Raw genomic sequence first — 25,910 nt, 5'->3', positions numbered from 1 at the left:
GGAACCATGGTTCACAAAAGAGGTGGAATGTCTTGTGAAAAGGAAGAGGGAAGCTTGTGTAGGGATGAGGAAACAAGGTTCAGATGGCTCGATTGAGGGTTACAAGTTAGCAAGGAATGAGCTGAAAAAGGGGCTTAGGAGAGCTAGGAGGGGACATGAGAAGTCCTTGGCGGGTCGGATCAAGGAAAACCCCAAGGCTTTTTACTCTTATGTGAGGAATAAAAGAATGACCAGGGTGAGGTTAGGGCCGGTCAAGGACAGTAGTGGGAACTTGTGTATGGAGTCAGTAGAGATAGGCGAGGTGATGAATGAATACTTTTCTTCAGTGTTCACCAAGGAGAGGGGCCATGTTTTTGAGGAAGAGAAGGTGTTACAGGCTAATAGGCTGGAGGAAATAGATGTTCGGAGGGAGGATGTCTTGGCAGTTTTGAATAAACTGAAGGTCGATAAGTCCCCTGGGCCTGATGAAATGTATCCTAGGATTCTTTGGGAGGCAAGGGATGAGATTGCAGAGCCTTTGGCGTTGATCTTTGGGTCCTCGCTGTCCACGGGGATGGTGCCAGAGGACTGGAGAATGGCGAATGTTGTTCCTCTGTTTAAGAAAGGGAATAGAAATGACCCTGGTAATTATAGACCGGTTAGTCTTACTTCGGTGGTTGGTAAATTGATGGAAAGGGTCCTTAGGGATGGGATTTACGACCATTTAGAAAGATGCGGATTAATCCGAGATAGTCAGCACGGATTCGTGAAGGGCAAGTCGTGCCTCACAAATTTGATAGAATTTTTTGAGGAGGTAACTAAGTGTGTTGATGAAGGTAGGGCAGTTGATGTCATATACATGGATTTTAGTAAGGCGTTTGATAAGGTCCCCCATGGTCGGCTTATGATGAAAGTGAGGAGGTGTGGGATAGAGGGAAAGTTGGCCGATTGGATAGGCAACTGGCTGTCTGACCGAAGACAGAGGGTGGTGTTCGATGGAAAATTTTCGGATTGGAGGCAGGTTGCTAGCGGTGTGCCGCAGGGATCAGTGCTTGGTCCTCTGCTCTTTGTGATTTTTATTAATGACTTAGAGGAGGGGGCTGAAGGGTGGATCAGTAAATTTGCTGATGACACCAAGATTGGTGGAGTAGTGGATGAGGTGGAGGGGTGTTGTAGGCTGCAAAGAGACATAGATAGGATGCAAAGCTGGGCTGAAAAATGGCAAATGGAGTTTAACCCTGATAAATGTGAGGTGATTCATTTTGGTAGGACAAATTTAAATGTGGATTACAGGGTCAAAGGTAGGGTTCTGAAGACTGTGGAGGAACAGAGAGATCTTGGGGTCCATATCCACAGATCTCTAAAGGTTGCCAGTCAAGTGGATAGAGCTGTGAAGAAGGCCTATAGTGTGTTAGCTTTTATTAACAGGGGGATGGAGTTTAAGAGCCGTGGGGTTATGCTGCAACTGTACAGGACCTTGGTGAGACCACATTTGGAATATTGTGTGCAGTTCTGGTCACCTCACTATAGGAAGGATGTGGAAGCGCTGGAAGGAGTGCAGAGGAGATTTACCAGGATGCTGCCTGGTTTGGAGGGTAGGTCATATGAGGAAAGGTTGAGGGAGCTAGGGCTGTTCTCTCTGGAGCGGAGGAGGCTGAGGGGAGACTTAATAGAGGTGTATAAAATGATGAAGGGGATAGATAGAGTGAACGTTCAAAGACTATTTCCTCGGGTGGATGGAGCTATTACAAGGGGGCATAACTATAGGGTTCGTGGTGAGAGATACAGGACGGATATCAGAGGTAGGTTCTTTACGCAGAGAGTGGTTGGGGTGTGGAATGGACTGCCTGCAGTGATAGTGGAGTCAGACACTTTAGAAACATTTAAGCGGTTATTGGATAGGCACATGGAGCACACCAGGATGATAGGGAGTGGGATAGCTTGATCTTGGTTTCAGATAAAGCTCGGCACAACATCGTGGGCCGAAGGGCCTGTTCTGTGCTGTACTGTTCTGTGTTCTACCAGAATGAAGCATTTATAATTCTTTGTGAATTAACCTGTAAGTTTTGAAATTTAAGAAATGTAATAAAACAGAGTGGCAATTGAAGTGCACATTGTATTCAGGATGGAGTTGGCTTGTAGTGCAAATTATCATGCATTTTATAAATAGCACTATATCATGTTTAAACAGAAACTTAGTTATGTGAAGTGTGGTCACAGGTGTGTTGTTTGTCTTTCCTAAGTGGGCTAAGTGGGGCGGCATGGTAGCACAGTGGTTAGCTCTGCTGCTTCACAGCTCCAGGGACCTGGGTTCGATTCCCGGCTTGGGTCACTGTCTGTGTGGAGTTTGCACATTCTCCTCATGTCTGCGTGGGTTTCCTCCGGGTGCTCCGGTTTCCTCCCACAGTCCAAAGATGTGCGGGTTAGGTTGATTGGCCATGCTAAAATGCCCCTTAGTGTCCTGAGATGCGTAGGTTAGAGGGATTAGCGGGTAAATGTGTAGGGATATGGCGGTAGGGCCTGGGTGGGATTGTGGTCGGTGCAGACTCGATGGGCCAGGTGGCCTCTTTCTGCACTGTAGGGTTTCTGTGATATTATGATTTCCATGGTGGTCTTGTGAATTGTACATGGACATGATTTATTAAGGAAAGAGCTTCAAAACATCCCAAAATCCTTCTCAGTCGTTGATTTTTTTTTGAACTAAGGTTGCTATTGTTATGTATCCAATTTGAATGCGCAATGTTACAATTCATATAACACCAAAAACATGTTTTGAAAGTATCATTAAGATTGTTGGCAAAATAAAAGCCTTCCATGTATTTTCTCATGAACTGGCCTGTTTACAGATTAGATATCCTATTGATTCACCTGGGCTTCTGACCCCATGTATCTTGAACAATCTATCATTGTTCATTTCCATCCTTACCTCAGCTCATCTGCTGAAACCCTCACCCATATCTTTGTTATCTCTGGATATCCTCCTCCTTTCCTCTGTTGGTTAAGTGGGAATGCCTTTGTCTTGTTCTATTATCTATCCAACCGTAGCTAGGGAGTCACCTGCAGTGATTAGTCTTTCCACTTCCACACCATTCCCTCTGGAGTCTCTGAAGGATCTATTTTTTATGTGTATGTGTCTCTCATGACATCATCTGAAAACACGTCAGGATGTACATGTATGTTGTTGACATCTAGTTCTGCTTCACGACCATCTCTGTCAACCACTCTATTATCTATGATTTGTCAAGCATCCAGTACTGGATGAGCGAAAATTTCTTACAGTTCAATAGTGGAAAGACCAAAGCCATTATTTTTGGTCCCGTTTTGAACTCTGTTCACTAGCCACCAAAGCCATTCCTTCCCCTGGCAACTGTGTGAAGCTGAGCTAGACTGTTCGCAACCTTGGCATCCTATTTAATGCTGAGATGGGTTTCTGATCGCGTATTGGCTCTATCACCAAGGTTGCCTACTTCCACTTTGGTAATATGTCCAGTCACTGATCCGACTTTGGTTCATTTTTTTGTTGAAACCTTTGTCTATGCGTATGTTATTTCTAGATTTGACCATTCCAATGTTTTCCCATGTTTCACTTCTATAACCTTTGCTGTCTGTGTATTAACTTCTACCAGTTCACCCATCACTTCTGTGCTTGCTGACATGCATTGATTGACTCTCAAGCCTCAATTTTAAAATTTTCATCCTTGTTTTTAAATCTCCCCATTTCTACAGCCCTATAAGATCTCCTGTGTCCATTTAATTCTAGCCTCTTGCACATCCACTGTGTGGTGGTGGTGGAGGGAGTGGATGTTTAAGTTGGTGGATGGTGTGTCAATCGAGCTTACTTTGTCCTGAATGGTGTTGAACTTTTTGAATGTTGTTGAAGCGGCGCTCATCTAGACAAGTGGAGAGTCTTCCAGCAGACTCCTGTCTTGAGCCTTGTAGATGATGGACAGGCCTTGTGGAGTCAGGAAATGAGTTACTTGCTGCAGAATTTCCAACCTCTGACCTGCTCTTGTATCCACCGGAATTATATGGCTGGTCCAGTTTCTGATTGATAGCAACTCCCAGGCTGTTGATAGTGGGAGCTCAGCAATGGTGATTTTTTGAATGTCAAGTGGGGATGGTGAGATCCACTCTTGTTGGAGATGGTTATTGCTAGGCACTTGTGCACAGAAATTAATTGTTACTTATCAGTTCAAGCCTGAATGTTGCCCGAGTCTTGCTGCATTTGGACATGGACTGCTTCGGTATCAGAGGAGCTGTGAATGGTGTTGAACATTGTGCAATCATCAGCAAACATCCCCACTTCTAACCTTCTAATGGATGTAAGGATATTGATGAAGCAGCTGAAAAAGATGTTAGGCCTAGTATGAGGAACTCCTGCAGCAAAGTCCCAGCCCTGAGATGATTGGGCCCCACACCTCAGGAAGGACATACTGGCACTGGAGCGGGTCCAGCGGAGATTCACACGGATGATCCCAGGAATGGTAGGCCTGACATACGATGAACGTCTGAGGATCGTGGGATTATATTCATTGGAGTTTAGGAGGTTGAGGGGAGATCTAATAGAAACTTACAAGATAATGAACGGCTTAGATAGGATGGACGTAGGGAAGTTGTTTCCATTAGCAGGGGAGACTAGGACGCGGGGGTGCAGCCTTAGAATAAAAGGGAGTCACTTTAGAACAGAGATGAGGAGAAATTTCTTCAGCCAGAGAGTGGTAGGTCTGTGGAATTCATTGCCACAGAGGGCTGTGGAGGCCGAGACGTTGAGCGTCTTCAAGACAGAAATTGATAAATTCTTGATTTCTCGAGGAATTAAGGGCTATGGGGAGAGAGCGGGTAAATGGAGTTGAAATCAACCATGATTGAATGGTGGAGTGGACTCGATGGGCCGAATGGCCTTACTTCCGCTCCTATGTCTTATGGTCTTATGGACTTCTAAAAACCATCTTCCTTTTTGTACGAGGTATGACTCCAACCAGGGGAGAGTTTTCTCCCGATTCTCATTGACTCCAGTTTTGCTAGGGCTCCTTGTTGTGACACTCAGTCAAAGAAAATCACAGCATAGGAACAGACCCTTCGGCCCTCCAAGCCTGCGCTGACCATGCTGCCCGACTGAACAAAAGCCCCCTACCCTTCCAGGGACCGTATCCCTCTATTCCCATCCTATTCATGTATTTGTCAAGACGCCCCTTGAAAGTCACTATTGTATCTGCTTCCACTACCACCTCCGGCAGCGATTTCCAGGCACGTACCACCTTCTGTGTTTAAAAGAAAACTTGCCTTGTACATCTCCTTTAAACCTTCTCCCTAAAGGAGATGTACGAGGCAGGTCAAATGCTGTCCTGATGTCAAGGGAAGTTACTTTCACCTTACCACTGGAGTTCAGCTCTTTTGTTCATGTTTGAACCAAAACTTTAATGAGGTCAGGAACTTAGTATCTCTGGTGGAACCCAGAGTCAATGTTAGTGAGCAGGTTATTGCTAAGAAGGCACTGTCACTGGTACCTTGCATCACTTTGGGTGTGGTAATTGGCTGCGTTGAATTTGTCCTGCTTTTTGTGGTTAGGACATATCTGGACAATTTTCCATATTATCAGATGGGTGCGAGTGTTGTCATTATACTGGAACAGTTTGGCTGGGAGTGCAGTTAGTTGTGGAGCACAAGTCTTCAGTACTGCTGAATGTTGTCAGGACCCATTGCCTTTGCGGTATCCTGTGCCTTCAGCCACTTCTTGATATCATTTGAATTGAATTGGTTATTCTTCATTATAATTTTACATCAACATGGTCAAGCCAGGATATTGTGTCAGGGATGGTGATGTGTGATGCTTCAATACGTCCTTTGTATTTATGAGTTGGGACTTGAGTCATTATATGTTCCGTGGTCTGTTCTGGGTGAGCAGAGTCTTGAATAGGTGAGTTTTTAATTTGCATTTGATTTATTATTGTCACGTGTATTAGTATACAGTGAAAAGTATTGTTTCTTGCGCGCTATACGGACAAAGCATACCATACATAGGGAAGGAAAAGAGAAGTGCAGAAGGTAGTGTTACAGTCATAGCTAGGGTGTAGAGAAAGATCAACTTAATCCAAGGTAGGTCTGTTCAAAAGTCTGATGGCAGCAGGGAAGAAGCTGTTTTGGTGTCAGTTGGTACATGATCTCAGACTTTTGTATCTCTTTCCCTACGGAAGAAGATGGAAGAGAGGATGTCCAGGGTGCTTGGGATCCTTGATTATGCTGGCTGCTTTTCTGAGGAAGTGTAGACAGTGTCCATGGATGGGAGGCTGGTTTGAGTAATGGACTAGGCTTCATCCACGACCCTTTGTAGTTTCTTGCGGTCTTGGACCGAGCAGGAGCCTTACCACGCTGTGGTACAACCAGAAAGAATGCTTTCTATGGTGCATCTGTAGAAGTTGGTGGGAGCTGGAGCGGACATGCTAAATTTCCTTAGTCTCCTGAGAAAGTAGAGACATTGATGGGCTTTCTTAACTATAATGTCTGCATGGAGGGACCAGAAGAGGTTGTTGGTGAACTGGACACCTAAAACCTTAACTCTCAACCATTTCTACTTTGTCCCCATTGATGTAGACAGGGGCATGTCCTCCACTATGCTTCCTGACTACCTCCTTCATTTTGTTGACATTGAGAGAGAGATTGTTGTTGTTGCATCAGTTCACCAGATTATTTATCTCTTTCCTGTACTGTGTCTCGTCATTGTTTGAGATCCAACCCTATGAAATTGAAAATTGAGTTGGAGGGGAATTTGGCCACACAGTCGTTGGTATATAAGGAGTACAGTAAGGGGCTGAGGACACAGCCTTGCGGAGTACCGGAGTTGAGGATGATCATGGAGGAGGTGTTGCCTATCCTTACTGCCTGCGGTCTTTGGGTTAGGAAGTCTAGGATCCAGTTGCAGAAGGAGGAGCTGAGTCCAGGCCACAAAGTTTGAAGATGAGTCTCGTAGGAATAATGGTGTCAAAGGCTGAGCTGCAGTCTATGAATAAGAGTCTGACATAGATGTCTTTGTTATCTAGGTTTCCAGGGCTGCGTGTAGGGCCAGGAAGGTGGCGTCTGTTGTGGATCTGTTGTGGCAAAAGGTGAACTTTAGTGGATCCGGGCAATCTGGTAGCCATGACTAACCTTTCAAAGCACTTAATAATGATGGATGTCAGAGCCACCGGACGATAGTTGTGTGTTTGTGGGAGAGCAATGTGTGCTGGCATAGGTAGCTAGGGTGTCGAAGTCGACTTGAGGATTCCAGTGATGCATCTCATTGCAGTATTCACTTGAACATCAACCACTCGAGTCTGGCTACTTCTGGTTCATATTGGTGCAGAGTACTGAGCTATGGAGTATACAGGCCAGTGCAGTCATCTGTAGTACTGGTGCTGAGGCTCTCCAGCTGGTATTTGCCAGTTTCTGGATCAAGTTGATTCTTAACTTGGTCTTGATGGCTACCTTCTATAGGTAGTTGTGGAAGGTTAACAGCATTCCAGCTTCACTGTGAGGTATGTCGGATTGGGGTCATGTCGTTGCTTCAGAAGGCCATATTCCAGGTGTGTTTAGTATTCTTGTTATCGAGATGAAAAGCAGTGACTATTGTTTTGGTGGTTTGGTTTGAGCCACCATGTCTGGAAGTACTCAAACATTATGTTGAATTCCCTGTTCAGGTGGACTCAATGTTGCTAAAGGTGGTTGCTTGTGTTGCCAGGGCAAGATTGTCTGCCAGTGCAAATTTGCATGACTTTGCTAGTGGCATGTTGCTCATATAGATGTTGAAAAGCATTGGTGCCAGTACTGATCCTTGTGGCAGTCGGTTGTTGAGGGATTGAGATGAGCTGACTTTGTCGCCTGGATGGGCATGTAGCTGTCTATGGCTCAGCATTGTCTAAAGCAGGCATTGTATTTTGGGGCAGGGGGTTATCCTTGAGTTTCAGCATCCGGTCCATAATCCAGATAGCGTCGTAAGCCAATGACAGGTCTACGAGGGCTTCACTGGTCCTTGAGTTTCCTCTGGAGGGTGTTTTGTGAGGGCAATCTGACTGAATCTACAGACTCGAGCAGGGTCTTTGCAACCTGTAGGCTGCCAGACTGATTATATTGCCAGAGTAGGTTCTGGGTTTCCATTATTCAGCAGGGAGTCTATTCATCTCTGAAACCTTGGGAATTCTCTTTTTGGCGGTGGCAGTCAAGAGAACAACAAACCGATGATGGTATTCCGGGATCCTGGGGATTCAGGTCACCACTCCTTTGACGGCTTCCCTACAGCTTTGGCCAAGATCTACCACAGGATTTTTTTGATGAGAGCGTGGCGATTTCAATACCAATGCAATTGATGATGGGCCTATGTTGGCTATTGGTTTGTTCCACCATTCATTATAATCGTGTCTGATCATCCAACTCAACCTGTTTCTGCTTTCCCCCCATATCCTTTGATCCTTTTAGCCCCAAGAGCTATATCTAATTTTTTTTTGGAAAACATACAATGTTTTGACCTCAACTGTTTTGGTGTCAACTGTCAGCCTGTGGAAGCAAATTCCATGGGCTGAAGGCCAATTGCCTTCTTTACTGCCTGCTGCACCCACATGCTTACCTTCAGCAACTAGTGTATGAGGACACCCAGGTTTCGTTGCACATTAACCCATCTCAATTTATAATCATTCACATAATCTGCCTTCCTGTTTTTGCTACCAAAGTGGATAATCTCCCATTTGTGCCCATTATACTGCATCTGCCATGCCTTTGCCTGCTCACTCAACTTGTGAAAATCACACTGAAGCATCTCTGCATCCTCCTTAAAGCTTTACCCACCTTTGTGTCGTGCCATCTGCAAATTTGGAGATATTACATTTAAATAACCTAAAGCATTGATGTATATTGTGAATAGCTGGGGTCCTAGCACCGATCCCTGCGGCCCTACCATCAAGGCTTGCCATTTGGAAAAACAAATAAACATGTTTATTCTTATGCTTTGTTTCCTTTTTGCAACCAGTTTTCTATCTATTTCAATACACTATCCCCAATCACATGCTTTAATTTTGCACACTAATCTCTTATGTGGAACTTTGTCGAAATTCCAAATAAACCACATTCACTGGTTCTCCATCATCAGCTCTACTGGTTACATCCTCGCAAAAACCCAGTAGATTTGTCAAACATGGTTTCCCTTGTGTAAATCCATGCTGACTCTGTCCAATCCTGTCACTGTTTTCTAATTGCTCTGCTATTAAATCTTTTATAATGGACTCTAGCATTTTCCCCACTATCGATGTCCGGCTGAATGGTCTATAATTCCCTGTTTTCTCTCTATACACCCCCCCCCCCCCCCACACTTTTTAAATAGGTGGGGTTACATTAATTACCCTCCAATCTGTAGAAACTGTAGAAATTACAGAATCTTTAAGATTCTTTAGAGTCTTAAAGAATTTTGGAAGATGACCGACCACTAATGCACCCACTATTTCTAGGGCCCCTTTCTTAAATACTCTGGGATGTAGATTATTATGCCTTGGGGGATTTATTGGCCTTCAATCCCATCAGTTTCCCCCACATCATTTCTCTACTAATCCTGATCTCCTTCAGTTCCTTCCTGTCACTAAACCCTGTGTTCCCCAACATTTCTGCTATGTTACTTGTGTTTTCCTTTGTGAAGACCGAAACAAATTATGTATTTGGTCACTTTTTTTTGTCCTCTACCCCATTATAAATTCCCCTGTTTCTGACTGTTCAGGACCTACCTTTGTCTTCAACCTTTTTTTTTCTTTTCACATACCTATAGAAACTTTTACCATCGGTTTTTTATGTTCCCCACAAGCTTACACTCAAACTCTATTTCCCCCTTCTTAATCAATTCCTTTGTCCTCCTTTGCTGAATTCTGAACTGCTCCCAATCCTCAGGTCTGTTGCTTTGTCTGGCTACTTTGTGTGCCACCTCCTTGCATCTAATACGATATCTAATTTCCCTTGTAAGCCATAATTTGATCACCTTTCTCGTTTTATATTTATTGTAGACAGGAATAAACAATTGTTGCAGTTCACCCATGTGCTCTTTTGAATGTTTGCCATTGCCTATCCATTGTCATCCCTCTAAGTAACATTCCCCAATCCATCATAGCCAACTTGTGCCTCATATCATTGTTGTTTCTTTTATCTAGATTCAGGATCCTTGTCTCAGAATAAACTACGTCACTCTTCATCTTGATGAAGAATTCCATCATATTATGGTCTCTCATCCCCAAGGGGTCTCCTACAACTAAATTACCAATTATTCCTTTCTCATTGAACAATACCCAGTCTAGGAAGGCCTGTTCTCTAGTTGGTTCCATGATGGTGAGGTCCAGATTTAACCTCCTTGCCAACAAGAAGAGTGGAAAGTGGCTTATTATTTGGGATCAAAGACTGTTTGCAGGTCTTTTACAAATTTTCAATCTGTTAGGTCTTTGCCATTGGCTTCATTTATCACATGGTGTGGTGACTGTTAAATTCATCAACATGTACAGCTGGGATTGGTGCACTTTGAAGTGCTTGACCATTTCAAGTCAGGAACTACAACAGTGGGCAATCTAGGCCAGTGAATGGATGACATGAGTGACCTTCCTTCATCACAGTGGGCCACAAGATTGAAATCGGGCTTGTTCACTAACCATGACCCCATGAATAAGTTTAATACATTTAATACACTTAATATTCCACAATGAGTTATAGAAAATTCTTAATTATTTCTAAATTAATAGAACTGTCATCAACTTTAAATGATTAAAACAGAATAAATATTTACATTTTGGATGTAGAGGGATCACATGACGTTCACAATTAAAGTTGTGTGCAATCAGCATGCACTTCACTTCATGTACCCTTGCTTTACGGTCATTTCACTTTAGTCACACTGGGAGGAAAAAAAGTATGCCGGCAGAAATCAGCAGAATTTGGCAACCCTGCGTGCGGGCAATGGTCAAAGAATGTCTCGTGGGCTGCACTCTGAACCAGATGGACCGCATGTGGTTCCTGAGCCCCAGGTTGCCCACCACTGGGCTATATGCACATTTGTGATGTGTAACTCCCCTATCTTGATAGCAGTGATGTAGGTGGCTTCTTCAGTAGTGGGGAGGGCACCAAACTCCATAATGATGCTCTTTACATGTGCAGCAAACTATGTTTCAAATGGTTAGTGACTAGTTGTGAGGTTGAATCCATGGATAAAGTAAAGATTGGCCTGTTGGTTGTTGGAGACGTGGGTTTCTTGGAGTGCCAGGACGTCAATGCTGTGCATCTTCAGGATGTCTCCGAGATATTTGCATTTTGCCTGGGAAAGTCCGTTGATAAATTATAGCATTCTTGTTCCACGGCCAACCTGACACGTTGGTTGATCCTGGAAAAGGCCACCTTGGTGACTTGACTTATCACTCTGAAGACCAGCAGATTAGTGATTGATATTTGTTTGCCGGATTTATGGCATTTGTTGCAATTTCTCACTTAACGGAGTGGGCTATGTGAAGTCTGCCATCTTCAACTCCATTGAATTGATTGAAGACTAGCATCTATAATGGCGAGGACCTCCAGAAGGAGGTCAAGATGGACTATCCACTTGGCACTTATGGCTAAAGATGGTCAGAAATGCTTCAGCCTTGTCTTTTGCACTGATGTACAGGGTCCCCCATTATTGAGGATGTGAAGCTTCCTCTTCTAGGTTAGTTGCTTAATTGTTCATCACAACTGGATGTGGGACTGATCTGATTTGATACTTTTATAAATCTAAGAAGATTACTAGACTAATACCAGGAGAGGGAAAATTATCTTATGAAGAAAGGTTGGAGAAGTTATGTTTGTATCCAGTTGAGTTTAGAAGAGTGAAAGGTAACTTGATCTAAACCTAAAGGGTGGATGTGGAGAGGATGTTTCCCCTGGTCTGGAAATCTACAACTAAGGGGTCGCTCGTTTAAGATGGAGATGAGGAGATTTTTTTTCTGAGGGTTGAGAGTCTCTGGAGCTCTCTCTTCCTCAAAAGAAAATGAAAGCAGAGTCCTTGATTTAAAAAAAATAATATCTATATATTTTTAATTAGCATTTGTCCGTTTTGCAGATGGTCTTCAAATGAATTTGCACTTCACTCTTTAAGGATGATGGGTCAAAGAGCTCTTGTATTCAAAAGCCCAGATCTGAGAAGATTGCTCGGGTCACACTACTGTGGGTCTTAGGGCAGCCCTCGCCGCTTATGCTCCCATTTGGCTGTACTGAATGTAACTCAGGCCGGCCTGAGTAGTAGGTCAGGCAGAGAGAAGCAGTTAATATTTCATCTCTCTTCTTCTGTCACAAGATGTAGACAGCACAGGTCAGGCCATAATTTATTGCCCGTCCCCATTTTTCCTTGAGAAAGCGGTGGTGAACCATCTTGAATAACTGGGTGACCTGCTGGGCCTTTCAGAGGACAGTCGAGAATCAATCATATCCAAGTCTGGAGTAATCATCATAGAAATCATAGAAACCCTACAGTACAGAAAGAGGCCATTCGGCCCATCGAGTCTGCACCGACCACAATCCCACGCAGGCCCTACTCCCATATCCCTACATATTTACCTACTAATCCCTCTAACCTATGCATCTCAGGACACTAAGGGCAATTTTTAGCATGGCCAATCAACCTAACCCGCACATCTTTGGACTGTGGGAGGAAACCGGAGCACCCGGAGGAAACCCACGCAGACACGAGGAGAATGTGCAAACTCCACACAGACAGTGACCCAAGCTGGGAATCGAACCCAGGTCCCTGGAGCTGTGAAGCAGCAGTGCTAACCACTGTGCTACCGTGCCGTCCAATAAAAATAAAAATAAAAGTACATATAGGTCAAACCAGGTAAGGACAGCTGACTTTTAAAGGACAATTTCGGAACTTGATGAGCTTTTATGACAATCAGGTAATTTCATAGCTGCCATTACTGATACTAGCTTTTTATTCCAGATTTATTTAATTAGCTGAATTAAAATTCTCCAGCTGTCTGTGGGATTTGTCTTTAGGTCATTAGCCCAGGCCTCTGGATTATTAAACCAGTAAGAGAGCAGTCTGCTACTGTTCCCCAGTTCATGTGACCAGTTAAAAATTATTAATCAATGCTTCATCCTTGCTGATGACTGAGTTGAAGAGGAATTCTATCAAAGTTATTAAATGTATTGATGGATTATATTGTGCTTAAGAGGATCATATATGGATGCTAATTTTGCAAGATCCCAAAATTCTAACGGATACTTAATTTTCAGTGTTTCAATTGAAGCATGAGTTTAAGTTCCTAAACGAAAGGCATTTTGCTGATTTTCAGCTGTCTGGAAACTTGCAACAGTTCATTCCCAACTATTTCTACCACTGTTACGTGGAAACTAAGTGCTTAAAGAAATCTGAATCTTATTATTTGATTTAAAATCTTTTCACACCCAGAAACTAAAATTCACTCAGTATTGTGTATGTAGGCTGTTTCCCTTATCATAGTAGTCAACAGTCAGGATGTACTAGTATTTTCTGTAGAGCAGTATTGGTTGAGAATGGGAACACCACCCTTTTTCCCTAGAGATTGTTCATAACCAAGAGAATTGGGAGAAGATGGAAAAATTCATAAATCATCTCTCCCCACATCAAATAGAATTAACGTATTTATTAATGATGTTCCAATTTAAGATAGACATACATGATTCATAATTTAAACAATCCTTGCAATTGTAAAATATATCTTCAGCTTTCACACTTTTGGGTTAAAAGCTGAGCTTATTTAGAACAGACACACAATCTTCAGTGGAAATGTCTCCCAGATGGTTGTTGATGGAGTTAAATGTGGCTGCCTTTGATATACCTGTAGAAGCTGTTCTTGTATCAATGTCATTGAGGGATAGTATCTAGAGGGTTAGTGCAGAAAACTAAGCTCTGGGACACACTGAATGTGAGTGTGAGAGGAGAAGTTGTTTGCGGAGAGAGGAGATATAGTGATTTATTTGTAATTGATAGGGTTAGCATCATAAATGAGCTGTTCCATGGACTGCAGAGGGGAATAGAGTGATTGACAACATTGAAAGAGCTAGAGAGGTTGAAGAAGAACAGCAAGCTCTGAGTCATTGACTGGAATGGTCTTGGGACAGATCAGAAATCAAATTGGATGGACTCAAGTTCATAGTTAGCTGGCATTATGTCTTAAAATACATCTTGGGGTGGGGAAGTGTGGGAATATGACAGTAACTGCATGGGTTAGGAAGTTGAGAATGTGTTTTTTTGGGGGGAAAGAATGAATATGTGAAGGTGTTCAGAGATTGACACCATAAATGAACATGGGCCCCTAAAAGAGAAGTTGAGTGGCCAGGTTCTGAGTTTAAATGGATTTGGGAAAAAATAAGTTTAAAGGCTGTTCATGGGAGCAGGAAGATCAGAGGCTGGGAATTCTGCAGTGAGTAGCTCAACGTCTGACTTCGCAAAGCCTGTTCACAATCTACAAGGCACAAGTTAGGAGTGTAATGGAATACTGTCAACTTGCCTGGATGAGCGTAGCTCCAACAACACTCAAGAAGCTCGTCACCATCCAAGACAAAGCAACCCACCAACCCATCCACCACCTTAAACATTCACTGCTCCCACCATTGATGCAGTGTGGCAGCGGTGTGTATAATCTGTAAAATGCACTGCATCAACTCATCAAAGCTTCTTCCAAACTTGTGACCTCTACACTTAGAAGGATAAGGGCAGCAGATGCATGCGAACAGCACCTGCCAAGCCACACATCATCCTGACTTGGGAATATATTGCTGTTCCTTCACTGTTGCTAAGTCGAAATCCTAGAACTCCCTTCCTAATAGCACAATTTGTGAATCTACACCACTGCAATGGTTCAAGGGGGCAGCTTACCATCTCCTTCTCAAGGGCAATTAGAGTTGGGAAATAAATGCTGGACTAGCCAGTGATGTTCACATCGTGTGAAAGAAGTTTTAAATATTTGTAGGTGGGGGGAGGGTATTTTTCTTGGTTGACGTCACTTCCTGTGTAGAACTGCAGTGAATGACTCCTTCACTGATGCTGATATTGGATTCTGCTATGACACCTGTCTTCTATGTGAGAACCTCCTGACGTAGCTCCAATGTAAGCGTGATGCTCATTGACTACCCTTTTAAGAGCAAGAAAGCGAGATGTCCGAGATTTGATCTACAGATTCTGGAGCTAGGGGCTAACTTTAGCCCTGTATCTGATCCCCATTTTCACCTCTGATTCAGCAGCAACTTTCACTTATTTAATGCATTTAACTTGGAAAAAGCCAAGTACTTCACTGAATCAGAAAATTGTTGCTGAAGCAAATAAGGAGGCATTAGGAGGAATGACCAAAATCTGGTCAAAAAAGTAGCTTTAAAGGAGAACCATAAAGAAGAAGAATTTAGGGAGGGAGTTCAGAAGTGTGGGGCATTTATGGTTGAAGGTATGATCATTATTAGTGGGATGAAAGAACGATGTATAAGATACTACAGTTGGAGCAATGGAGAATTTGGTGTTGAGGTTTTAGGTGAGGTTAGAGATTGGGAAATGTGTGGCTATGAAGAGGTATAAATAGAAAGAGAATTTTAAATTTGTGGTGTGGGATCAGGAGACTCTTATGGGTGAGTCAGTCTTGAAATTTGGTGTGGGATAAGACAGTAGTGTTAATTGTTTAAGTTTACAAAGGTAGAGAGTGGGTAACTGATCAGGTGAATATTGAAATAGTCTAACCTGGATATAGCCAATGGTTAGGGTCCAGATCAGAAACTATGAAGTTAGCCTAGATCCTAACTTTTTTTGATTTTTGGTATTAGGGTGAGTACAAGGTGTTTTGTTCCAGGTATAATTCAATTGACCCACTAGGAAGCTTTTACTCAAACAAACTTTATTTAAGAACACACCAAAAACAGATTTGCTCATGTGAGTGCTAGATTTCCAGCTTTTTAACCCCTTTGGACAGAAACAGAAAGACACCTGCCTTCTAACTCCCATAAGCAGTTTCCAGAGAAAGAGCTAATTTCAAACTGCAGAACTTCAGAGAAAGAAACCTATTTTCTGCAGGTCCCAGTCTCTAATCTCCAGAGAAACATAGAGCTTTTTTTTACTCTTCACAGCACCCAAACGGCAAGTAAAACTGGGTTTCTCTCTCTCAGCCTAGCCCTGCTAAGTCACATGACCTTGCTTGTCAATCAAGCCCCATTCTAAAAAAGCACCAGGGGAAAACATTAAAATAACCCTGCATTAGTCCAGATTAAAACAAACATTCCAGCCATTAAGATCAATTATGCTACTGCAGTAACAACAGGCCTGCCGGATGCAAACAAAGCAGAACTAATAGTAAAACAAACTGCTAAACCAGGTCCTGCACAAAAATACATGACCCAAAGAATGACCCAAATACATTTCTTAAAGACACGGTATCGTCACACAATGCACAGGTTTGGCAGGTGATGACGTAATGTAGGGTGAAAGTGACAGTAGGTCCTCCAATCCCCTCACTAGCTTCATCCACCATTAGCGACCCTCAGTGGTTCATAAGGCTCACATTTTGGAATTCCTTCCCTGAACTCTTCTGCCTGTTCACCTCCCTCTCCTCCTTTGATTCAAGCTTTTGGTCATCCTTCTTAATATTTCCTCCAATGCCTTGGCATGTAGTTTTGTTTTGACATCTCCTTGGGACTGTTTTTAAAGTTAAATGACAATCTAAATATATTTATTTTTGTGTTTCTGTACCTGTAGAATTTGTTTGCAATTTTTAAATGCTGTCTTACCATGACACCCAATCAAACAATTCATTTTTGAATAATGTTTGTGCATTGTTTAATGATTTCAAGTGTAACCAAAAAGTGGTAATGTCTTCAAAATGTTTGCGACTGATCTCTTAACCTGCTTTGTTCCACTAATATTAATATCAGTGGCCAAGGGTGAGTTAATTTACAGCTATAGTGCCAGCCATTTAAATTTTGACTCTGTCAGATTGGGAAAATAAAATGCCTTCATCCAGTGTTAGCCTTGTGGTAAAGTTCCTGCTTCTTTGCATTGGCTATGGTGGAACTATTGCAGAACGTTGTCAAATTTTAAACATGAGTTTCACCCAAAATCCATGGCCAGGATTTTACAGGCCCTCCTGCCTGGTGGAATATTATGATCCTGCTGAAGTAAACAGCAACTTAAATAGCCCGCCAAATGAGAGAGAGAGACACACGTCGTGGCGGGGCCGTAAAAACCATGTTTCTTTTCTTCATTATTTTTGAGACTGGTTCAACCAAATCAATTGACGCCCTTGGCCATGCCCCCAGATCAAAATGGAGAGATCTTGTCAATTGCACTTCATGGGGAAAGCTCTTCAAATTGCTCTCATTTTCTTTGGCACATGGATGCCGGTAGGCGTGTCTGAAAAGCATTTTCATATCAAGAACTCAAACTGACCAGTGTACTGCACCACTGAAATTATTAAATGGTTCAGTGTGATTTTTTTAACTGTAAATTTTAGTGATTGTTTTATACTTGGTTACAGGTGTAGGCCCTTATTAAGAAAATTTAATTTTATTGATAAATCCATTTTCAGCTGGATTAATAAAACTGTACCAGATTATCATTCCTAAATACATCTAGGAACACTATTTAATGAAAAGAAACAATTGCATTCTATTACGTTGCCCGATCGCTTGGAAGATTTTACCTTTGTGATTATGTAATCTGATTTTAGTGGAAACTTAGACTGTAACTTAAACAGTGCGGTCTCGTGCAATCAGGTTCAGTTTCCTCATTGCACCCACAGTGGAAACTCCCAGCCTCTTCAGATTCCTTTCTGTTCTTAACATGCAGTATGGTAGAAGAAAATTATAATTTCAATGCATTGGCTGAACAACAAAGAAACTAGTTTAATGAAACATTAAGTTTTGTGCTTTCACAAACAAAGCTCTTATTCAAAATTATTTGTGTGTAGGAAAGGTTAATTTGGATTTTGTATATAAAGTTAATTTTATGAAAAATCTTTTGTTGGATGTTGTTGTGACATTAAAATGACTTGGATGATGGATCATTAAACTATTCGTATAAATTCACACTTACCGGTGCCATATTGCATACCAAGTTTAACATCATTAGAAAGTAATTTCCACTCTGGATAGATATTGACTTGCACTTTATACTGACTTGGCACTACTTTGGTTTGGACATCAAATTAATGCAAATTCAATATGGTATCATACCTGGTTTGCAAAGTGCTCTTCGGGACCATTGGTATGTTCAAGAGCATTTTTTAAACAGATTTCTTAACCTTGAAATGTTTAAAGATTAGTAATCCTCCTCTTCCTGCTTCTTTAGAAATTTAAATTTCTAATTATTGGACCACAATTTTCCACGAGTGTACCTACGTAGAACTCTGCCTTAGGGAACCTAGTCAGAGTTTCAGCAGACAAGAGACAAAGTAATGTTCTGCCTGGCTGGAGTCTGACCTGCAACTACTTGTCTCAACAGCAGCCGAGGTGTAAATGCACCTTAATTAATTTGTAGGACAGAAGGAGCATGACACGGCACGTCACTTACTATTGTACTAAGTTAATTTAGTTGAAATTTGCTCCAGGGTTGGAAGGTTGGCAAAACAAAGCTTTTTATGGCTTTCACAGGGAGGTGGTTGCTTCTGGTGCTGATTTCAATGAAACTCTATACTTGCAAACTTAGGCGAAGACTGGCAGTAGTGCGTAGTTCCCTTCAACCCTGCACATATGCTGCCTTTGTTGCAGAGATTTGTTTCTTCCAACTTCAGAGCATTACTTTTTTATACCCACTACCCGAGAAACCCCTTTCATGGATGTTTCTCTAATATTGGTCAACGTTCCTTCATCCAGCATTCAGGAATATCAGACAACCTAGAAAACTGCAAGCCAAGGTTCCCTCCCTCTTAATTTCAGAAGTAATGGATGTACTTGACTTTATGAGCTTTAGTGTTTCTTTGTCCCCATGTGAATCATCTTCAGAATCATTTACAAGCCCCTCATGACCTTGCCCTCTTTATATGGGAAACCTTCAGCGGAACCCTTATTTCTTTGACACTGGATGAGTAAGTCCATTCTATTTTTCTGCCATGTTGTGATCTTCCAGCTGTTAAGTCTTTGTGATTCTCCTTCAAAACATTGTACCTTGGATCCCGTCTGGAACATCTTTGTAGCTTTTTTTGCACTATAGCCAGCACCAGCACTTGAACATCTCACTTGTGTCTCTGACTAGAGTGGGATCTAGTCCTCAAGATGTGGTTTCATTATGATTTCTTTTGACTTGTGTTTTGGCTGTATAGTGTAGCATGCTATTAGCTTTGCTGCTCAACATTAGTTGGACATATTGAGAGTTGAGTCTGCTAAGACTCCGAGACCACATTCCAATTTGTGCAGTGTGTTGTCTGTTTTTCCTGAACTATGTATGCTTTGTAATTGCTTATTAATCTGTATCTGCCCTTGTACTGCACCATTAAATCAGATACATCATACTAAGATTATTTTGATTTGGAACTTGACTCTTACAATGTTATTTTAAAATGAAAATTTTTTTCTTGCTTAATATTATTTCTCTAATGCACTTTTCTTTTTTAGTTGTCCAAGATGAATCATTCATTGGAGAATTCAATTCCCTATGAGGAGTATTTACGAATGAAAGCACGGACAATACCACAGCATCGCATGAAGGAATTCTTGGATTCCATGAATGGCAAAGGGTCTGAAGAAGTCCAACAGTTTGTCCAAACTCCTGTTACAATGTACCAACAAAGAGGACACTATATATACATGGACAGTGCTGATGTTGCTGGATCATTGCTTGAGTTAGCCAGACCTATTAGTTCTCCAATTCAGCAACATGCGTCCCAGGTTTCATCATTAGGACAGCAGCAGATGCAGTCTCACCATGTACAGGCACAACAAATCCACCAATTGGAAATTCAAACAAATCACCAATCCCTGCAAGCAAAGCAGATGCAAGCCCAACTGCAGTCGCAGACGACTTCTGAGGAACCACAATCTGGCAGTCAAGCTGTCAACTCTATAGCACAAGAAAGAAGGCCAAGCTCTTCAGGTGTTCCACAGCCTGTGAAGAAAAGGAAAGTTGACTTACCAACTGAAGAAAGTTATACCATGAGTCAACCTTCAGTGCAAAATACAGTGACCACTGTGCTTACTCTGTCTTCTCAGGCTCAACAGCAAGGTTACATTCCTGTTCGTCAGGAACTGCTTACAGTGGACAGCAGTCAGTTGTACGGTGTTGTTCCAGCTACCACATCAGCGACTGGCCCGTTATCCAACACTGAATCATGGACAATATATACAACTCCTGCTCCTTGCTCAGACGGCCAAACTGTACTCCATTCTACAATTCCTCACGATAGTTGTAATTTAGTCCAAATTGATGAAATCCCAATGAGTATGACTGGGATTAAAATAGAAGAGGACAAAGATAAGACTCAAGTCCTGTCAGATGGTGGCAAAAATCTACAGGATAAAATGATGCATCCATCTGTGACAACTGCGTTCTCAACGCAGTTTGTGAATGTGAATGGAAATCTTCATATTCCTGTTACGATACAAGCTGGTGGGAGAGCCTATCAGTCTCTGAAATATTGGGATCCACAGCAAGTACAGGTATTAACCTTTTATGAACACAGAATGAATTAATATATTTAAAGTGTTCTTGCATTGGTTGTAAATTAAACCAGTAAGGGAACGTCATTTGAGGTCTTTCCTTTTCTGCCTGTTATCTTGAACAGAATAATAATTTGAAACTTGAAGCTACTATACACTTGTACATTGGGAATGGTGAAAGCTTCCTCAGTTTACAAAATTAGGTTTGTATCAGAGTGAAGCAACTATCTCAGCTATATGAAACCTTCAACTAAATCTAGTTTTAAATGCAGTTCAAATGGCGAGAGACTTGACCAGCTTCAGGTAGACATCCTGAGTAAATGACCTGCAAGTCAAAATCTTGTAAAGAATTTCAGTGCATGTACAAGCCCTAATTGCCATTTATCTGGTGCACCATGCCCAAATTTGTTTTGACTGTTTCGTATAAAAACAACTCTGGAACACAGTGCAAGAGTCAGAAGCACAAAAACTCACTGCCCATCTAGATTCTTTGGGACAGCTACAAGAAACAAATAGATAAATGCATTAGATTAAAAGTTTTGTCCTCACCAACTTCCTCGTTAGCTTGTATTTTCCTGCCAAAGAGTTTATTATGTTGGAGGATGGTGATCTTTCTAAATGTCAAATTAAGAAAGCATGATGGTGTTTGAGCCACAGACTGAAGAGTATTTTTTGGTGGAGGCAGTCAGGTGTTACTTGGGTCAAGAGATATGGTTCCTGTCTCTGAAATTGGTTTGACTTTTAGAAACCTTAGAAACCCTATGGTGCAGAAGGAGGCCATTCGGCCCATTGAGTCTGCACCAACAACAATCCTACCCAGGCCCTATACCTGCTTAGTTTCCCTCTAACCTATCACATCCCGGGACACTAAGGGTTAATTTAGCATGTCCAATCAACCTAACCCGCACATCTTTGGACTGTGGGAGGAAACCGGAGCACCCGGGGGAAAACCCACGCAAACACGGGGAGAATGTGCAAACTCCACACACACTGACCCAAGCCGGGAATCGAATCCAGGTCCCTGGTGCTGTGAGGCAGCAGTGCTAACCACTGTGCCACCGTGCTGCCCAAAGCTACTCGGGATTCAGTGATGCCAGCAAGAGGAATTCTTCAGCCTTGGGTCATTTTCACCTGTTAGATCTTGGCATCTATACCTCAGTACATTTTCCTTGATACTCGTAATTGTATGAGTCTTGGACTTGAAAACATCTGTTGACCCAACGTGTATAGTCTTTTGGAGGAGTGAGCTCCAGGTTTCCACTACCCTTTGCGTGCTTTCTGATTTCACTCCTAAATGATCCAGCTCTCATTTTAAAATTATGCCCCCGTGTTCTGGATGCCCCTCATTGGAGAAAATAGTTTTTCTGTGTCGACCTTATCTATTGAATTCCTTATCAATTTAAAACTTCAATTAGATCAACTCTCAATCACCTCAGTAAAGAAAATACAAGCTGAGTTTATGCAACCTGTCATAATAATTTTAATCTTTTAAGCCTTGGTATAGTTTCGTGAATCTATACCAAGGCCAACTTATCTTCCCGGAGATTCAGCCCAAACAAAATACAGTACTCCAAATGAGGCCTGACGGTCTGAATCATCACCTCTTCATATTTGAATTCTATCCCTCTTGAAATAAAGGCTACCATTCTGATCACTGTTTTAATTACTTTGCGTCAGTGAACAGGATTTTACTGATTTGAGTACATGGACACCTAAAAATGTCTGCTTAACTTCTAAACTCTCACCATTAAGAACACATTCCAACTTGTCTCTGATGAAAAGTGGTAATCTCGCACTTGTCCACATTGATCTCCATCCGCCTTCTAGCACCAAGAATTGGAAAATAATTAATGTCTGTTTAGTTAGTGGCACTGTTTCACATGCAGTCATTTTCTGAGGCACGTTTTGTCTGTTTGCAGATAAATGTAACAAGTAGATCCTTGTCACGTTTGACCTTATTAATTGAATCACAAGCTAGGAGAGGGGAACATTTGGTGTAGGTGGATGTTGGAATAAGCCCACAATTGTTTGAAAACTTGAATGTTTTTCCCAATACCTCATTTTGATTCTTCAGTAACTTTTCAAATAAAGTGTTTGGTCAAACTCTGTAGCTGCAGAGTAGCAGAGACGAGGAAGTAAACTGAGAAGTAGTGAGCTAAGTGCTAAAATTGAATTAGGAACTAGTAACTTTTTGCATAAAGTGGACAAAATTTGAAGTCCCAGTTGCGCACAAAGATAATAAAGCCACAAGATTCTATTATTTTGAACAAAATAAATAAATGTTGCAATACAATCTACAATATCAATCTTGTACTTTAACATTCAGAATTAACATTAGGTAAATATGAATTAACAGACAAACTACGATTGAATACACCAACCTGCACATTAAGTGACAGATGCAACATAGACAGAACCCAGCCAGATGTCAGTGACCACTGTGAGTCACAATATCTTGTTAAAATTCTGCCTGTCTGCAGGATATCAGCCTTTTGCTGATTTCAGCCTTTCGAAGATTTAGCCTCTGAATTCCTTCACAAAACACTCTGACTCAGATTGCCTCAACTTGCTTCCTGGCGGTTCAGTCTCTCCTGAAACTACACTCTCACTTCTAATTGTGGTACAATTTCAACTCTTTCACAGTCTGCAAGCTTCACTAAACTGGTACTGCTCCTGGATTTCTCTGAATTCTAGTCTCACAGCTGTAAATGGTTTTCAGGCCCTAACTGCACTGAACTGCTCACAGGGCTACCATGAGCAGCAAACCATGCAAGATCCAAACTGCATCTCACCTCCTCTCTCAGCAAACACACCAATAAATTGAAACCAGAGAACCTTCTTAAGCTTCATCTGTCTCCATGATAATGTAGCAGTTCGGGGTTCACTGAATGTTTTTAATTTAGGTCTAACACCTAAAACAAAATATCTCTCTGGACTGCACTCTGCCAGCAGTATAGACATCATGGTCTCTAGTTCTCCAACAAAGCCCACCTGCTGTTTTATGGCTCCATCTCTTCTACTCTGACCCTATTAAACAAATATGGGTTGATTAAGAAGGGGAAAATACAGTACGAAAGTAAGCTTGCAGGGAAGACTGACACTAAGAGTTTCAACAGATATGTGAAGAGAAAGAGGTTGGTGAAAACAAATGTAGGTCCCCTACAGGCAGAAACGGGGGAATGTTTAATAGGGGACAAAGAAATGGTTGAGCAGCTGAATATATTCTTTGGTTCTGTCTTCTCAAAAGAGGACACAAATAGGTTACCAGAAATGCTGGAGAATGTAAGATTTAGTGAGAGGGAAGAACCTGAGGGAGATCAATATTAGTTGAAAAATGGTACTGGGAAAATTGATGGGATTGAAGGTGGATAAATCCCCAGGGTCTGATAATCTACATTCCAGAGTACATAAGGGAGTGGCTCTAGAAATAGTGGATGCATTGGTGATCATCTTCCAGGATTCTATAGGCTCTGGAACAGTCTCTGCAGATTGGAGGGTAGCTAATGTCACTCCAATATTCAAAAAGGGAGGTAGAGAGAAAACAGGGAATTATAGACCAGTAAGCCTAATATCGGTAGTGGGGAAAATTCTCGAATCTATTATCAAAGACTTTATAGCGGAGCATTTAGAAAGCAGTGGCGGGATCAGACAGAGTCAGCATGGATTTATAAAGGAGAAATCATGCTTGGCACTCCCTTATGTACTCTGGAATCTGTTGGAATTCTTTGAAGATGTAACTAGTAGAGTTGTCAAAGGGGAGTCAGTCGATGTATTATATTTGGACTTTCAAAAAGCGTTTGACAAAGTCTCCTATAAGAGATTATTGTGCAAGATTAAAGGGTATGGAATTGGGGGAAGTGTATTGAGATGGATAGAAAACTGGTGGGCAACGAGGAAACAAAGAGTAGGAATTAATGGGTCCTTTTCAAATTGGCAAACAGTAACTAATGGGTTGCCACAGGGATCGGTGCTGGGACCCCAGCTATTCACAATATATATCAATGATTTGGATGAGGAAACAAAATGTAACATCTCAGTTTGCAGATGATACCAAGTTGGGTGGGAGTGTGAACTGTGACGAGGATGCTGAGATGCTTCAGCATGATCTGGACAGGTTGGGTGAGTGGGCAAATCAATGGCAGATATAGTATAATTTGGATAAATGTGAGGTTATTCGCTTTGGAAGCAAAAACAAGAAGGCAGATTACTATCTGAATGCCTGTAAATTGGGAGAGGTGAGTGTGCAGCGGGACCTGGGTGTCCTTGTGCACCAGTCGCTGAAAGTAAGCATGTAGGTGCAGCAGACGGTAAAGAAGGCAAATGGTATGTTGGCCTTCATTGTGAGAGGTTTTGAGTACAGGAGCAGGGATTATTGTTGCAATTATACAGAGCCTTGGTGAGGACACACCTAGAATATTGTGTGCAGTTTTAGTCTCCTTTTCTGAGGAAGGATGTTCTTGCTCTTGGAGTGCAGCAAAGGTTTACCAGGCTGATTCTGGGGATGGCAGGATTGATGTATGAGGAGAGATTGACTAGGTTAGGATTGTTTTCGCTGGAGTTTAGAAGAGTGAGAGGGGATCTCATAGAGACTTATAAAATTCTAATAGGACCAGACAGGGTAGATGCAGGAAGGATGTTCCCGATGGTGGGGGAATCCAGAACCAGGGGTCACAGGCTCAGGATTCGGGCTGGATCATTTAGGACGGAGATGAGAAGACATTTCTTCACCCAAAGAGTGGTGAACCTGTGGAGCTCATTACCACAGGAAGTAGTTGATGCCAAAACATTGAATGTATTCAAGAGGTGTCTAGATATAGCACTTGGGGCAAATGGGATCAACAGTTATGGTGAGAAAGCAGGATTAGGCTATTGAGTTGGATGATCAGCTATGATCTTGATGAATGGCGGAGCAGGCTTGAAGGGCCAAATGACTTCCTCCTGCTCCTATCTTCTATGTTTCTATGTTAATAATGTTGATATTTTCTTTTAGGTGTTCTGCCAATCTCTAATGTCCAGCCTTTTAATTACCTTACCTTCATAACAATAATCTTCCCAGAACAAAACATTACCTTTGAAATATTAACATGAACCATGAACTAGATATTCGTAACATAAGTGATATTCAGTTTCCTTATTGAAGTTGTTGTTCAACTTATTCAAAGTTATGAAAAATTAAGTATTGAAAATTTTAAATTGTTTATAGAAAAAAGAGGTTTTAAAATTGAGTGGATAGTGTGGATCTCCAACTGTAAGGAGTGCATACATAAACAAAATTGAGATTATGAAAATTAAACTTTTCTCCC

The 25,910-nt window shown here is 41.8% G+C and overlaps 1 protein-coding gene across 2 annotated transcripts in view; it reads left to right on the top strand.

Annotated features, from left to right (window-relative positions):
- LOC144507954 (transcriptional regulator QRICH1-like) overlaps positions 1-25,910 on the top strand; it is a 43,459-nt gene that overhangs the window by 2,867 nt on the left and 14,682 nt on the right. For both annotated transcript variants that reach the window (XM_078235553.1, XM_078235552.1), the window contains exon 2: positions 19,567-20,607. In XM_078235553.1, coding sequence (XP_078091679.1) covers positions 19,576-20,607 — 1,032 coding nt within the window. In that variant the 5' untranslated portion in view covers positions 19,567-19,575. The remainder of the gene's footprint in view (positions 1-19,566; positions 20,608-25,910) is intronic.

Source organism: Mustelus asterias, chromosome 19, assembly GCF_964213995.1.
Source record: "Mustelus asterias chromosome 19, sMusAst1.hap1.1, whole genome shotgun sequence".
NCBI lineage: Eukaryota > Metazoa > Chordata > Chondrichthyes > Carcharhiniformes > Triakidae > Mustelus > Mustelus asterias.
This window is presented reverse-complemented; position numbering and strand designations above follow the sequence as displayed.